The 17,016-nt window shown below is 43.5% G+C and overlaps 1 protein-coding gene across 1 annotated transcript in view; it reads right to left on the reverse strand.

Moving 5' to 3' along the window:
- The window catches only part of GALNT17 (polypeptide N-acetylgalactosaminyltransferase 17), a 445,526-nt gene that overhangs the window by 108,351 nt on the left and 320,159 nt on the right, over nt 1-17,016 (reverse strand). Inside the window, exon 6 of the mRNA XM_021700553.2 lies at nt 13,928-14,045. Coding sequence (XP_021556228.1) covers nt 13,928-14,045 — 118 coding nt within the window. The remainder of the gene's footprint in view (nt 1-13,927; nt 14,046-17,016) is intronic.

Raw genomic sequence — 17,016 nt, forward strand, 5'->3', positions numbered from 1 at the left:
GAGGGAGGTGTTCAGTGTTATTCTTATGCCTGGCAGTTCTTAAATTTTTTTTCCAATGCTCTAGCAATAATAACAACAACAACAACAGCAACAACAACAATAATAATAATAATTACAGAGCCTCCACCGAATCAGATCCAGAAGCTCAGCCACGATGAAGGGTTGTGAGATGGAGCCCTGCAGAGGGCTCAGCACTCAGTGTGAGTCTGCTTGTCCCTCTCCCTCTCCCCTCTTGCAATCTTTCTCTCTCAAATAAATAAAATCTTTTCTGGGGGATGGGTATTAAGGAGGGCATGTGTTGTGATGAGCACTGGGTGTTACACACAACTAATGAATCATTGAACACTACAACAAAAACTATTGATGTACTATATGTTGGCTAACTGAACATAATAATTAAAATAAAATAAAATAGGAGGTCAGAAGGAGACAAAAAAAAAAAAGTGTTTGGTGCACATTGCTATGACATACAGTACTGCCCAAATTTCCCATGGATGTTTATAGCAGTTTTATTCATAACTGTCAAAACTTGGAAGCAACCAAGAGGTGTTTCAGTAGGTAAATGAATAAGTAAATTGTGGTACATCCAGACAATGGACTATTATTCAGCTGTAAAAATAAATGAGCTATGAAGCCATGTAAAGACATGTAAGAAAGCCTAAATGCACATTACTAAGTGAAAGACGCCAATCTGAAAAGGCTATATATTGCACAATTCCAACTATATGACATTCTGAAAGAGGAAAAACTATGGACAAAGTAAAAAGATCAGTGGTTGCTAGGGGTTGGGGACAAGAAAATGAGTAGGCAGAGCACAGAGGATTTTCAGGGCAGTGAAAATACTCTGTATGATGCTGAATGATGGACGCATGTCATTATACATTTGTTGAAACCCGTAAGACGTACATCAAGAGTAAACAGTAATATAAACAGTGAACTTTGGGTAATAGTGACATATCAGTAGGTTCATCAAATGTAACAACTGTACCACCTGGTTAGGGATACTGATAATGGAAGAAGCTATGCACGTGTGGGGGCAGTGGGTATATGGAAAATCTCTGCACTTTTCTGCCTAAAATGCCTGGCATTTTGAACCTAAATTTGCTCTGAGAACCTAAAATTGCTCTAAGAAATTTTTTAAAGCCAAAACTTTAGGTCACATGATTTTATTTATTTTTTTTTAAAGATTTTATTTATCTATCTGAGGGGGACAGAGAGAGAGATCACAAGCAGAGGGGAAGGGTAGAGGGAGAGGCAGACTCCCCGTGGAGCAGGGAGCCTGATGCGGGACTCGATCCCAGGACCCTGGGATCATGACCTGAGCCGAAGGCAGACGCTTAACCGACTGAGCCACCCAGGCGTCCCATGGTCACATGATTTTAATCACCTGACTTGTAAACTCTAAAAGAGAAAAGAAAGTGAACTTCATTGTCCATTGCCACATAGTTCTAACATCCTGTATCAAGAAGGTGATATAACCACACAGAGAAAATTACTTAAAATAACTTTAAATCATAGAACGTTGACTACATATCCCCAGTGGAATACATCTTAAGGATAAAACAAACCACGAAGAAGTATTAAATTTCATTCAATTAACTAGGTAGTCGGCATTCTTATTTTGAAACCATTATTTACATAGTTGTAGAATCATGCAAATAAGAAATTACATCAACAGGGACCAAGTCTTTCAGAAAAAGATAAGTATAAAATCAAAGAAGTAAAAATCCTGTAATCACAAACTTGCATCAGAAATATTAGTGTGAAATAATGATCTACATTTCTCTGCCTACAAAACTCAGTATGATGTAGCTTTAAAAACCAACACAGTGACAATCCAATAACAATGGGCACCCTGACTGACAAGACTTTGGTCTCTAAAGTCTTACTGTTTCCCATTAGAAGGAACTAGGGCTTCCTGGAGAAATGGCTGATTCTAGGTCAGGGATAGGAAATATACAAAATGAGACCAAAACCTCTTGTGCCAGAAAGCAAGAAAGCTCTGCAAAGTGAGTGTTCAAATCTCTTACTATTTTCTACTCTTGATTTTTAGGATTTATCATATATAATCTGGATAAAATTCCTTTGTCAGATACACACTGTGAATATTTTCCCCAGTGTGTTGATTTGCTTATACATTTTTAATGGTACCCTTTGATTAGCTGATTTTAAATTTTAAATTTTGGTTAAGTCTCATTTATCACTTACAAAAAATTGTTAGTGTTTATTTGTGTCCAGTCTAAAAGAGTACTGCCTACCTCAATATATTCTCTTATGTTTTCTTCAGGGGCTTTATGGATCAAAGACCTAAATGTAAAAGCTAGAACCATAAAGCTTCTAGAAGAAAACAGAAGAAAATGGATAGACAAACCACAGACTGGAGAAAAATATTCACAGTACATATATATGAAAATAGTATCCAGTATACATATAAATCACACAATATTTTAAAAATGGGCAAAAGAATATTAAGGAGGTGACATGATATGATGAGCACTGGGTATTATATGCAACTGATAAATTGTTGAACTCTACATCTGAAACTAATGATGTACTAGAAATTGGCTAGTTGCATGTAAATAAAAAAAAAAAAGATACACAAATTATTCAAAATACAAGAAAAGGTGCTCAGTGTCATCAGCCATGAAGGAAATGTAAATTAAAATGACACTGAGGCACCACTTCAAACCTATTAGATTTGTTAAAAGAAATACTGACAACCCCAAATACAGTAAAGATGCCAAACTCCTGGAACTCTCATATGGTGCTGGTGTGAGTGGAAAATGATACTTTGGGGACCCGTCTGGCAGCTTCTTAAAAAGTTAAACCAGCGTCTTCCCTATATTCTAGCTATTCAATCTCGAGGTCTTTACCCAAGAGAAACCAAAACATATGTCCAAAAATGACTTTTCCATGAATACTCCTAACAGTTGCAAATTGGAAACCGCCCAAGTATTCCTTCAGCAGGAAAATGAATGAACAAATTCATCATATATTCACACAGTAGCATACTTCTCGGCAATAAGAAAGAAGGAGTTGCTGACACATACAACAACGAGGAGGAATGTAAAACATATTACTTGTGTTGAAAGAGTAAAGTATCTGAGATATGATTCCGTTTATGTGAAGTTCTAAGAAACAAGTCATCAGAAATCAGAAAATGGTTGCCTGGAAGGGCTGGGGTGGGGTAGTGGCAGGAAATGATAGCAAAGGGGCGAAGAAGGATTTTTCAGGCAACGGAAATGCTCAAATCATGTTTTGGGAGGTGATTATAGGGATGTATATAACTGTGAAATCCATCACACTGAAGACTAACTTTGTTGTATTAAAGAATATCTCAACAAAAACACATATAGAATAGGCAAACAAATCAATAATGACTGTAATGGGTTTAGACACATAAAATACATATTAAAAAAACAACAACCATAATATTACTGGGGGAGAAATGGAGGTTGCTATGGCACCAATTTATTACTCTAAAAACGTTTAAATGACAGGAAAGAATTAAGCATTTATCCTGCCTTTCCTGTTTGAACTGTATTCCAGAGTGTCCAAATACTTGGTGAGGGAAAGTTCCTTTTCAATAGGAGAGATCCAGCTTATAAATGCAGAATTAACGTAGAGTTTAAAAATCACCATTTCATAGGCCTTAATGAAATAATGGATCTAGGCAATGATCATTAGTGGCTGCTAAAACCTTTAGGCGAAAGGTTGACGAGGCAGGCTGACAACACATGAACCCACTGTTGAAACTTAACATCACAAAGTGTGAAACAACCAGGTGTTATATATCTCCTGATGTGATGTGATGTGATAGGAAGTTTACAGCATTACCTGACGTATTCTTACTGGGAAGGAAAGAAGGGAGGGAGGGAAGGAAGAAGGAAGGAAGCCAAGTCTAGTAAACTTTCTAGGTCTAATTACAGTGGTTCTCCCTTAACCACAGGGGATATATTCCAAGATCCTCAGTGGATGCCTGAAATCCCAGATTGCACTGAACCCTAGATATACTATGTTTTTGTTCTATGCAAACACACATAATGAGGAAGTTTAGTTTATAAATTAGGCACAGTAAGAGATTAACAAGAATAACTACTAATACAATTTAACAGTTATATACACTGTAATAAAAGTTATGTGAGGGGGGGACTTGGGTGGCTCAGTCGTTAAGCGTCTGCCTTCGGCTCAGGTCATGATCCCAGGGTCCCGGGATCGAGCCCCGCATCGGGCTCCCTGCTCAGCGAGGAGGCTGCTTATCCCTCTCCCACTCCCCCTGCTTGCGTTCCCTCTCTTGCTGTGTCCCTCTCTGTCAAATAAATAAATAACATCTTTAATAAAAAAATAAAAATAAAAGCTATGTGAATATGGTCTCTCTCTCTCAAAATATCTGATTGTCCTGCACTCATCCTTCCTTCTTGTGTTGATGTGGGATGATAAAATCCCTATTTGATGAGATGAAGTGAGATGAGTGATACAGGACATCGTGACGTAGCATTAGGCTACTACTGAAGCTAGTAGTAGTCAGGAGGATCACCTGCTTCTGGACCACAGTTGACCATGAGTAATGGAATCCATAGGAAGTGAAACTGCAGATGAGGGGGGACTTCAGCACAGCTCAGAGAACATGGAGATTAGAAGGAATATGTTAAAGACATCAAGAAGCACCAATCTGCTCAGAATCCAGATTGTGCAAAACTTTACTGGACAAATGACTTGGGGTCTTCAACAAATGAATGGTATGAGAATAATAAAGGTGAGGGGAATGTTACAGGTTAAAAGACATTTAAAGAAACCTATCAATCAAATACAATGTGTGGATCTTGTTTGGATCCTTGTTTGAACAAAGCAACTGTGTGTGTGTATGTGTGTGTGTGCACATGCACGCTTCTGCACACAAGTATGGACAGAGAGATCTCACAGAATTTTGAGAAATGTTTTTGAGAAACATGGTCTGGGTATTGAATTTTACTAAGTGTAATTTTATGTTGAGCCTATGTTGAAAAAATCTTTATATGTTAGCAATGCACTCTGAAGTTTTTACAGCTGGGATGGTAGGATGTCTGGGGATTTGCTTTCAGAAAGCTGAGGGGCAGTAGCTGAAAAACACATAGCAAAATGTTGATATTTGTTGAAACTGAATGATTAGTACATTTAGATTCATTAGACTGTTCTATTTTTGTGTATGTTTCAAACTTTCCATAATAAAATGTTGAATTAAAATAAAAGAAATTAACATAAAATGTAATGACTGAATTCTTCATTCTCCAATTTGTTCTGAGGGGAAAAAAATAGCAAGAGACAAAATAATCAAACCCCTCATCCACTCACGGTGGAATTCCCAGCCCATACAGAATTAGCATTAAAGAATTTTAGAAACTCTACGGAGGCCATTTTATTCTACAACTGACATCACATTGCCAGCTGTCCTTTGGAAGGTCTCTTGAGGAAGATTTTTTGGTGTGGGGGTCTGTGTGTGTGTGTGTGTGTGCATGCACACATGTGTGTGTTTTTTCAGCTTTCTACATATGTGAGCTTATTTTGTCTTCTTTAAGGGGATGGAAATACATTTTAATAAAGATAGCAAAATGGCCCCGCTATCTAATGCCATAAACTGTTTAAATTAACTTCCTCTTGCTCTTACCATGTCCTATAAAGCACTCTTCTGCACCATGGTAAGAGCTAGAAGAGCAAGGTGTCATGGCAGGTTTTAAAACATTACAGATAGGTGGCTCATCAGCTGTTGTTCTGATGGGGAGTTTGTGGGGACCTCACCCTCTCCTTTTGGGAAGTGTCATAGAAACAAAGAGGCGAACACAGTGGGACTGGGTGAGCAGCTAGGAAACTCACATATTTGCATGAAACTGAAGCATGGAGCAGAGATATGAAAATTCTAAACATCTTTAAAAAAACTAAAATCTTTTCCCAAAAATAGGCAGAAAAAGAGATGAAGAGTTCTTAGTTAAAAAAATCTTTTCATGTGTCTGTTGGCCATCTGTAAGTCTTCTTTGGAAAAATGTCTATTCAGGTCCTCTGCCCATTTTTAATTAGATTATTTGCTTTTTGGGGATTGAGTTGTCTAAGTTCCTTATATACTTTGGATATTAGCCTCTTACTGGATGTATCATTTGAAAATATCTTCTCACATTCAGTAGGATCTTGCCATTTGCAACAACATGGATAACTAGATGGTAGAATGCTAAGTGAAATAAGTCAGTCAGAGAAAGACATATACCATATGATTTCATGCATATGGAGAACTTATGCAACAAAACAAACAAAAATAAAAAAGAGACAAACAAAAAACAAGACTCTTAAATATAGAAAACAAACTGGTGGTTGCCAGAGAGGAGGTAGGTGGAGGGACGAGTGAAATAGACATGGGATCAAGAGTATTCTTACCATGATGAGCACTGAGTAACATATAGAATTGTTGAATCATTATATACCTGAAATTAATAAGCACTGTATGTTAATTATATTTCAATAAAACAATAATGACAATAATGCTATTTTCCTAACTCTTCCTTGGGTCACTGGCTCAAACCATAAAAGGAGTCACCATGCCCTAACTCCTTTAAGTCACTCCAAGCCCTCAGCACCACAGTCCAGCAGACCCCCAAGTGGGACAGTGAACTTGCACTGGAACCCTCTACCTACTCACACTCTTGGCTGGGACTCCATCCTACTCCTATGTTCCCTTTGACATTTCACTCCCAGGAGACAGAGAACCGCTACTCCAACATTTTAAAATGGAACTCCTCAAGTTCCCACCTACAGACCTTCCTCTGTGCCAGTGTTCATTAAGTGAGTCTACCCACTAGCTGAGAAAGATGGGAAGCACCCTTCACACTCACTTCTCATTCATTCCTCATGTTCAATCACTGACCAGGTGCTATTAATGCACCCAGTATGGAAAAGTAGGGAGGATCCTCAAAAAATTTAAGAATAGAACTACCATATGACCCAGCAATTTCACTTTGGGGAATATATCGTAATGAAATGAAAAGGCTAACTTTAAGAGATGTAGGCGCTTCCATGCTCATTAGCAGCATTATTTACAGTAGCCAAGACATGGAAATAACCTAAGTATTCAACAACAGATAAATAAAGAAATTTATTATATATTTTATTTATTATTATATATAACAATATATATATTATTTATATATTTATAAATTTATATGTTTATAAATTTATTATATATATAATGGAATATTACTCAGGCATAAAAAATGAGGAAATCCTGCCATTTGTGACAATATGAATGCATTATGTACCTTGAGAACATTATGCTACATGACTTAAGTCAGAGGAAGACAAATACTGCATGATCTCACTTATATGCAAAAATCTAAAAAAAAGCAAGCAAACTCTTAGAAAAAAAAGATCAGATTTGTGGTTACCAGAGGCAGGGGGTGGGGGGGAAGGGGAAAGGTGGTCAAAAGATACAAACTTCCAATGGCAAGATAAATATGTACTAGGGATGTCATGTACAGCATGATGACTTAGCACTGTTCTACGATTTATATGAAAGTTGTTAAGGAAGTAAATCCCAAGAATTCTCATCACAAGGAATTTTTTTTTTTTGCCTTCTCTTTTTATTGTACCTATATAAGAGGCTAAATAAACTTACTGCAGTAATCATGTCACAAAGCATATAATTCTAACCATCACGCTGTACAACTTAAACTTATACAGTGATATACGTCAATTATATCTCAATAAAATAAACTAATTAATTAAAAAAAAACACAACACAACATCTACCCTCTTAGCAAATGCTGAAGTACACAATACAGGCATTATGCTGTACAGGGGATCTCTAGGACTTACTCATCTCACCTAACTGAAACTGCCTGGAATATTCTTACTCCCACACTCCACACCCACACCTTCTTTGCCTATTTAAATTCACCTTATTTTTAAAGTCTTAAACATCATTGCCTCAGGGAGGCTCTTCCCAACTCCCTAGACTAAGTTATATTCCCTTGCTAGATTCTCCCATAGCATCCTCCCAGCCTGTCTTTTCATACTGAACACACTGGAAGTTACTAAATGAATGGTTTTTCTGCCTGACCATAAATTTCATGGAAGTCGAAACCATGTCAATGACTGTGGTACCCCCAGTGACATCCTGCTAGAGCACAGAAGGCACTCAACATGGCTCCTTTCTATTCAAAAGCGTTCCATTGAATTGTTGCCCACCTATAACACATGCATCTTGATTAAAGACCAGTGCAGGAAACCCCAAGGCCAATGCTATCCCCAAATGACCAGGAGCTTCTTCCTGAATTTTATCACAGATATACTCTAATCCTGCACAAGGAAGACATTCACATAGCCAGACGTGACCAATGCCAGCAGGGAAGGGAGAACCAAAGACTCAAACAATCTAAAGAGGAAGAAAACTGAACAGAGCTGATGGTCTGGTTCCCCCCTCCCCCCAGGAGTGACCATTATCCAAATCACAGCATTCACTAGATGTGGTAACTTGAGCCCAAGAGTTCCAAATAGAAGATGAAAGTCACAGGAGGCTTCTAGACATCAGGGCTCTGGATGTCAAGGGTCTCAGAGAGGGCAGGGGGAATTTTGATGGTGAAGAGGGGTGCTGGATTAGGAGTCCCAAATGGATGGAGGAGTGGCTGGGGTGGGGATCACGGCACCAGTCAGAGCTGGTCTCATGTTCCTGCTTGACCTAAGACATTCATCTTCTCCTGCCCTCAGATGTTATCACTCCTGGTCCTCAGACTTTCAGACTCCATCTGGGACTATATGTATAACAGCCCCCAGGTTCTCAGGCCTTCAGAGTTGGGCTGCATTATACCACCAGCTTCACAGAGACAAGAGACAAGGTGGGAAGCAAAACTGTGAGCAAGAGACCTGTGTGAGTGGGATATTCCATGTTCATTTGGGGGCCTGGGCTTTGGCCACCCCAGACAGCCTATAACTGCTAAATGACCACTTTGAAGGAGGCAATCCTTCAAATCTGCTGCCATCATTATCCTAATTGGCTCAGGAACTATGAGGGCCAGTGCCTGGGGGTAACCCTGCACTGCACCCTGTCTTGAACTCAAATGGCCTGGGCTGGGCAAGATGGCAGGGATGCCACCCTTGGGCCCACTTGGGTCATGAGAATGGCATCCAAATGCTTTAGGAAAATGGTGTGGCCCGGGGACACCATGCATTGTGAAACCAGCAGCTGCAGCAGCCAGATCAAACTCTGTCATTTAAGCACATTATTGTCACTGAGCAAATTCAAATACACACATCCTTTGCCCATCACTCACCATGGCATGAGTCTGAATCTTAGTAGCCACCGGTGAAAGCTGCACCAAAGGGAAAGCCCTGGGGCTCGAGTGGGCCAGGTAAGAAGGTTACCACACCTGTGCCTCCCCATACCCTCTAGTTTACTGACCTACATCATGAATCACTGGTCTCACAAATATTTACCAAAATGTACACACACAGTCCTTGAGGTTCCCAATCAAGCAAAGATGTTTTTCTGAGAGTCTGAGGATCTGATAACATCTTTCTCTTGTCCTTCTTTAGGAATGGCTGCCCGACAGGATTCAGTAGACTCAGGTGTCACCCTTTTCTACAAGGCTTCAGAATAAGATAGTACCTTTTCTTCCCAGAGAAGTCTGATAGATTGGAGAAATCTGAAAGCATCTGATTTTACACCACTTAAAAGTAATCTATCTGGTCTGCTCTCCTTGGAGAATTTTTTTCTCTCTCTTCCCATTTAGACATGTTACAATAATATGCCTTGTTAATAGTTTCTGATTAATGTTACTTAGAACAAGATGAAACCTTTCATTTCTAATCTCATTTATTTTCTCAGTCCTGAAAAGCTCCCCGTCCCTTCCCTGTATCAATTGTTTTGGACACAGGCAAGCTGCCTTTCACCTAAGCAACAGCCCTAGAGTCAACCCTGCTGGTGTTTTTCCCTGAACCACAGTAAGACTTTACATTTTTATCCTTTACATCTTTACTTACTGAGAATGGAATTAAAAAGTAACAAAAAATTTCAAAGAAGAGTTAGAAAGACTGCAGATGGACCTATTTCTTGGTGAAAAAAAAATCACAAAGAAAGATAGTGTTTCATATTAAAATTTTCCTACTTAACTAAAGCATAAAATTCTGGGTCATTTCTTTTTTTAAAAAAAGATTTTATTTATTCATTTGAGAGAAACCAGTGAGCAAAGCAAGAGAGAGAACATGAATGGGGGGCCGGGCAGAGGGAGAGGGAAAAGCAGACTTCCTGCTGAGCAGGGAGCCCGACACACAGGGCTCAATCCCAGGCCCCTGGGATCATGACCTGAGCCTAAAGCAGATGCTTGACTAACTGAGCCACCCAGGCACCCCTATTTTGCATCATTTCTTATAGGTTAGTTTGTATAATTGTATATGTGTATGCTATATGAAAATTATATGTGGATGGGTCCATTTGTCTATATTAAACAAAGCTCTGATTTTTTTTTTCAAGCAACGGGGATGGCTTTCTTAAAAAATGTATTTATTATTCATCTAATGTGTGTTCTGAGTGGCATAAAACAGCACGAAATGAAAGAGAACGAATACAGTTTGTAAAACACAGATTACTTCATGTAAAGAGAGCCCTGTCATCAGAAATCCCACAGTCTCCCGGTCCAAACACCTGCCCGTGAATTTCATGGGGAGGAAGTGAGTGCTGATACCCAAGGGGGCCCAGGCTGTGTGGGCTGGGGGACAGGGACAGCGGTTGCTGTGAGCAACACCCAGAGGAAGGCCCTGAAAGACATGGATCCTCGCCTGAGCTGCTTTCTGAGGAGAGGTATGTATTTGCCAGGAAGCAGGCTAAGGTTGGGGTGTTGACCAGTGGCTCTCTAACTTGGGTGTGTAACAGAATCACCTGGGAGGCTTGTTAAAATACAGGTTGCTGAACCGCTGCCCAGAGCGTCTGATACAGTAGGTGGGACACGGGGCCCAGGAATCTGCATTTGTAACAAGTTCTCAGATGAGGTCGATGTAGCTGGTCAGGGACCACCCCATGAGAACCACAGAACACTGTGTAGACAGCAGCTACGTGGACCCTGAGCACCGGCCGTGGTCTTGACGGCATCAACAGCACTCAACTCCTGCTTTAAAGAACTGGCGGAAAACCAAGGCTTCTATAGAGTCGGCCCACAACTCGCAGGACGACATGATCCACGGGCAATAAGGCATAAACATTCCCACATCTCCAGCGTGGATGCTGGATATGCCTGGGTACACAGTAAGAGGCAGGTGATCACACAGGAGGGTGGCATCCATGCTCCGATCCATCTGAAGCTCTCATAAAGACGTGCAGAGAACAGCCAGGAGCTGAACTGAAGTGAAGCCAAGGCTGGGAGCGGGCTCCGTGAACCGCTCGCTCCAGCCTGTTCATAAGGAGCATGCGGAGTAGAACTCACTGGCCCCTGAGCTGGTTGGTGGTACACAGGCTTTGGTAAACTGGGCTCTGCTTCAGGGTGGAAACCGGTGAGCCCCCTGGCCCCCTTCATGGAGGGGGCCAGCCACACAGGACCATCACCACCATCACCACCGAGCCTGGCAGAGCCCCACACACAGACCTTTGCAAGGTCCAAGTCACTGCAAAGCAAATGCTTTTGCAAGTGTGGGTAGACAAACATCTTAGCGAGCCTTAGCACTGAATTCTGCTGTCACAGCCTCGGTCTTCCCCAGAACACAGTGGGCAATGGCAATCGGATCTGGGAGTCCCTCCTGTCCCCATAACGTCCCCCCACCCCGCGCCCCTGGCTCCATTGGGGCAGCGCTCCACCCATCATCTGGTTCTCCCCTCTGTGGGTGATGTCTTACTCTTCATGGGCTTCCTTCTAACAGCATAGAGAGACCTCCAAATCTCTCTGCTCGTAAAAAAAAAAAATCTTAACTCTCTCAATGCGGGGTTGCTGTCAGCTCATTTCTTTCACGGACAGGTACCTGCAACAAGTTATCACAGATTGCTAACAAACACTCACTCAGGCATGGATCTAATGGATACCTATGGAGCCATGCGCCGAGCATGGTTCTACACACTTGGGACACGAAGGGGAGCACATCAAAGATCTGGACCCCATAAAGCTTGCAATCTAGTGAGGGCAAGGTCGAGAAAAACAATACTCATAATAAATAAGTAAATTCTATGGCATGCTAGAGGTCAGCGAGAACTTAAAAAAAAAAAAAAAAAAGAACAGCACAAGGAGAGAGGAGAAGGTGAGAGCAAGGTGGAGGTCTAAGTTACAGGCCAAGTTCAACATGCTGCGTCCAGATCTCTTCCTTCTGTTACATTCCAAACAGATGAATGACAAGTATATTCACTATAATAACATATGCACGGGCTTTTTAATTGTGGGGCTTTATAGAGAAATCCTATGCAAATTCCATCAAGGAAAGAACCCAGCCTGACATTGAGAGCAAAAGGAAGAGCCCGTAGTCTTCGAAAGGGAGTGATCCGAGGAGGTGGGGAAGGTCCTCGCCATCCCCTTTCACTCATGCAGCCCAGACGGCCATCACATCATGAGAGCACGATGCCTTTCATTTCCACAAAGGGGGACAAAGGGTTGATGAGGGGCTGATGGAAGGTATAGAGCAGTGAGGGATACATGAGTGAGACAGGCTGCAAAGAGCAGGCTTTGACTAGGGTAAGAGATCCGTACTGGGTGTTGCCTGGTAGAACAAAAATGAGAATGTGGTAGAGAGAGGCAAAAGAAATTCAGTGAATTTTAAACCTTACAATTGTGTCCTGAGTGGTTTCCAACAAGCCTGCTTCCCAGGGGCTAAGGTATGCAAAGGTTCAGGACAAAGGGCAGTGGACACAGAGGCCCCAACTGGGGGTCTCCCCAGCACCCGCTCTTTGTGGTATGGATGAAGACATACCAGTTAAGTGGTTACTGTGTCTCAAGGATCCCCCCCACCCCACTCCAACTCCTGGCTGGGGTTCATTTATCTTAACTCAACAACAAAGAGGTTGGAATGCATCAATGTGGCCAACTTGCATTTTTTCTACACTGGAATTCATTTTTTCAAACAAAATCTCAAGCAGAACACAGCACAACTGACCCTTGGACAACACAGGGGCTTAGGGCACTGACCACCTGTGTGCGTGCAGTCAAAAATCCATGTGTAACTCTTGACCTTCCAGAAACTTAACTACTCCTAGCCCACTGTTGTTGACCTGAAGCCTCACCGCTACCATAAACAGCCGATGAACGCATACTTGGTATGTTATGTGTATTATGTACTATGTTCTTACAATAAAGTAAGCTAGAGAAAAAATCTGATTAAGAAGATCATAAAGCAGAGAAAATACATTTACAATATTTTACCATATTTATCGAAAAAGACTGCATATGAGTGAACCCGTGCAGTTCAAACCCGCGTTAAGGGTCAACCACATACAAGCTATCTAGCAGTGAGGATGATGTGGGCTGGGGGCCCAGCAAGAGGACCATTCTGCATCTTTGTCATTCCCCTTCCCCATCCTCCTCCTTAGAAGCATTTCTAAGGAAAGGAAAGGTCCCAGAGAACACGGTCCTTCTCTCTTCTAGCCTCTTAACGATTCTCTGATGTACACAAATCGTCAAAATGCATCCAGTGGAAATACTAAGGAGATAACCTAATTTTAAGAACTAGTTAAAGAAAGAAGAAAAACTGGATGGAAGTGGGAACCAAATTCTCTGGCTCATGTCCAGAGTGGGTCACCAAAGCATGAAATATTGGTCAACCTTTGGAGAAGGGAAAGCCCAGGGTCCCCCTGCCTAAAGAGGGTGACAACCCACTGGCACATTCTCAAGAGCAGGATGGGTGAATTGCTCCTTCCACTCACCAGCGAAAAAGGCTTTAAATACACATTAAGGATGACCAGGCAGCTCTGCTCACAAACATGAATGAACCATGCACAAACCTTGATTCCAAGTTCGATATTTTCTCCCCCATACACGTCCATCCCAGGGTCAAGAAGACCGATTTCACCGAAGAACTTCCTGTTGACCACGAAGGAGCAGCCAATCATGGCTGGCGTCCTGCAGGAGCGAGAAAGAAGTCAGAGTCAGCTGACATATATATGATTCAGCCACGAGAAAGAAGGAAATCCTGCCATTTGCAACACCTGTGGACCTTGCAGGCATTAGGCTGAGAGAAGTCAGAGAAAGACAAATACTGTATGTTCTCACTTATATGTGGCATCTAAAAAAGCTGAACTCATAGAAACAGAGTAGAATGGTAGTTACTGGGGGTTAGGGGCTGGGGGAATCAGGGAGATGCCATTGGTCAAAGGGTCTAAATGTGCAGTTCGAAGATGAATATGTTCTGGAGATTGCATGCACAGCATTGTGCTTCAGACAAATTAGGGTACCCAGAGCATCCAGCGGCGACCTGGCTTCTGGGTAGCTTACACAGGACGGTCTCACATGACCCATGGGGTCTGCAAGCATGGGGACGGTTCTCACGGCACGCCTGGTAACAGCTGTGTGACAGGGAGCATCCCGGGGCAGTCACAGAAAAACTCAGAGGTAAGGACCAAGAAGGGAGAAGACTCATCCAAGAGACCACTGGTGCCCAGGGAGAGACTGCCTCAGCCTGCCGGGAAGAGTGCCCAGGAGGAAAGATGAAAAGTATCGGCAGGGTGGCCTGTGATCATAAAGTCCAGAAACAAAGATCTGTACTTTGTTTTTGAATATATTAATCCCCTTGATTATTTCTTCTAGCATGGGCCACAGGCTAATGAGGGACAGCATGCCAAGTCAGAGCTGAGGCCCACGGAGATCTGGTGCCCTGAGTCACAGGCTGGGTGGGGCTCAGGACCCACCCAACCTCAAAGTCCGCTCTACTCTCCAGAAAATGCTCCGAGGAGGAGTGGGCAAATGCCCGGGCTGCCAAAGGCCAGAAATGCTGTTAAGATGCTTTCTGGAGGGGCACCTGGGTGGCTCAGTTGGTTAAGCGACTGCCTTCGGCTCAGGTCGTGATCCTGGAGTCCCGGGATCGAGTCCCACATCGGACTCCCCGCTCAGTGGAGAGTCTGCTTCTCCCTTTGACCCTCTCCCCTCTCATGCTCTCTCTCACTCTCTCTCTCTCAAATAAATAAATAAAAAAAATAAATAAATAAAAGATGCTTTCTGGAGGAAAAGAGACAGGAAGGCCAGTCAAACTCCCCTGGGGCCACCAGGAAGCTGTTCATTAGGTGGAATTCTCTCGAGCTGAACTGTAAACTTCCACGTCAGATCCTCATTTGCTCCTGATTTTGAGCCTGACTTTCACCTTAATGTCCAGATTTCTGACCCCATGGAACACCTCTTGGAACCCATGTGGTAGGGCAGTGGAGGGGCACACCAGAAGAATAGAAGAATCAGTGCTCAGCGCTGACTGGAGTAGTTTGAATGCTGGTGTTGCCACCGAGACCCACACTTGTGTGAGGTTAATGGAATGCTCTGGATCCCAGCTAAGTCCCTATGGAGTATCGCTGTGCAAAGAGATGCAACATACACAGAGGAGGGGTTCAGTGAAGACTGTTCCTCTGCCCTCTCATTGGGAAGCCCACCCATAATGTTTTCTCCAGAAATCCCATACCAATCACAGCCCTGTACATGGGGTGTGGCCTTCCATAGGTGCCACGCGGGCCACACCAGGGAGAGGAGGTGCTTCACTTGTTGATCCTCTCCTCCCAGCCCTGCGCCCCTCAGAGACAGGCAGCTGACCCCGAGCATGGAAAAGTACCATGTGAGCCCAACCCCTGGCATCAGTTAACTGAACCAGGAATGAGCACCAAACCCAAACTGGGTCAATCAAATCATGTTTTTCCTGAGGAAAAACTTGGGTGGGAGTTGGGAGGGTTCTGGAAGTGAGAACCACATGGTCTCTTTCATCTGTAGGACTCAGGGCGCCATTTTGGGACAGCTGCATTGGCCTCCGTGTGCACGTGCATGATTGTGCAGAGGAAGGAAGCAGATGCATGGTGGAGGTGTGAGGCCGTGGTGAAGGACAGCCTGGTGACTTTGGCCTCCCATCAGCTGACAGGCCCGGCTCTGGCCTCTGTCCCCTGGGGTCATGCGAGAGCCCCCCCGAGTCTCTGTGTTCTATCTCCTTGACTCAAACCGTGTGGAATAGGTTTCTGTTCTTCCTTTTCTCGGAGATTGGCTCGGGGACCCACCTGCACCAACATCACCAGGATGGTTTTTAGAAAATACAGACTCGTGAGTGCGGCCCAGAATCATGGAACCAGGTTCCCAGAGACGGGACTCAGGGACTTGGGTCTGTAGCAGCAGACTGATCCTGTGGAGCCATCTGCCCCTTGATCGGTCAGGTGCCTGGGGGCAGAGAAGTTAGCCCCCTGGTTTCTTATTCCCAGGAGCAGAGGAGGTACCAGCTGGCTACTGGTGAACAAATGAGTGACTATAACACAGCTGGGTGGCCGCCCCTGGTGGGGAAGGGCTCCATGATGTCTCAGGGGCACAACGGCTGAACTGGCCCGGACCCCAAGGACAGCAGGGAGGCATGCTGTAGCTCGGGCTGACCAGGAGGGGCGTGAAATGGAGGAGGAGATGTGGAGCAGAGATGGAGGGAGGAGGAGGAAGTGGGGGAAGGGTGAAGAGGAGGGAGGGTGGGCTTCGAAGCACAAAGCTTTCACTGTCGAGGAGGGTAGACAGGCTGCTTGTTCCTTCCGGATCCCTCTCAGATTGCCCTTTGGGAAACATCCTTCCCTGTCAAGCAGCGTGATATTTTAGTATAACTGGCTTCATCTGCGTGATATTTTTCACCTGCAGGTGGCGGGAAGCGAAGAATTCACAAGAGCTGCCCTGGGTCCCCTCTCTGCTGGTCACAGCTCTGTTCCGCAGATTCAACTCAGTTCCCTACCAGGAGCCCTAGGATTCCTCATGACAGAACGGAGAGGTCCCCAAGGGCCTCCTGGTTGGAACCAGGCCACAGCAGCTGAAAGCAGGCCCCGGTGTGCCTCCTGGGCCGGCCGTCAGAAGCTGAAGGTGAAGGGCGGGGGGGGGG

This window comes from Neomonachus schauinslandi, chromosome 5, assembly GCF_002201575.2.
Source record: "Neomonachus schauinslandi chromosome 5, ASM220157v2, whole genome shotgun sequence".
Classification (NCBI taxonomy): Eukaryota; Metazoa; Chordata; class Mammalia; order Carnivora; family Phocidae; genus Neomonachus; species Neomonachus schauinslandi.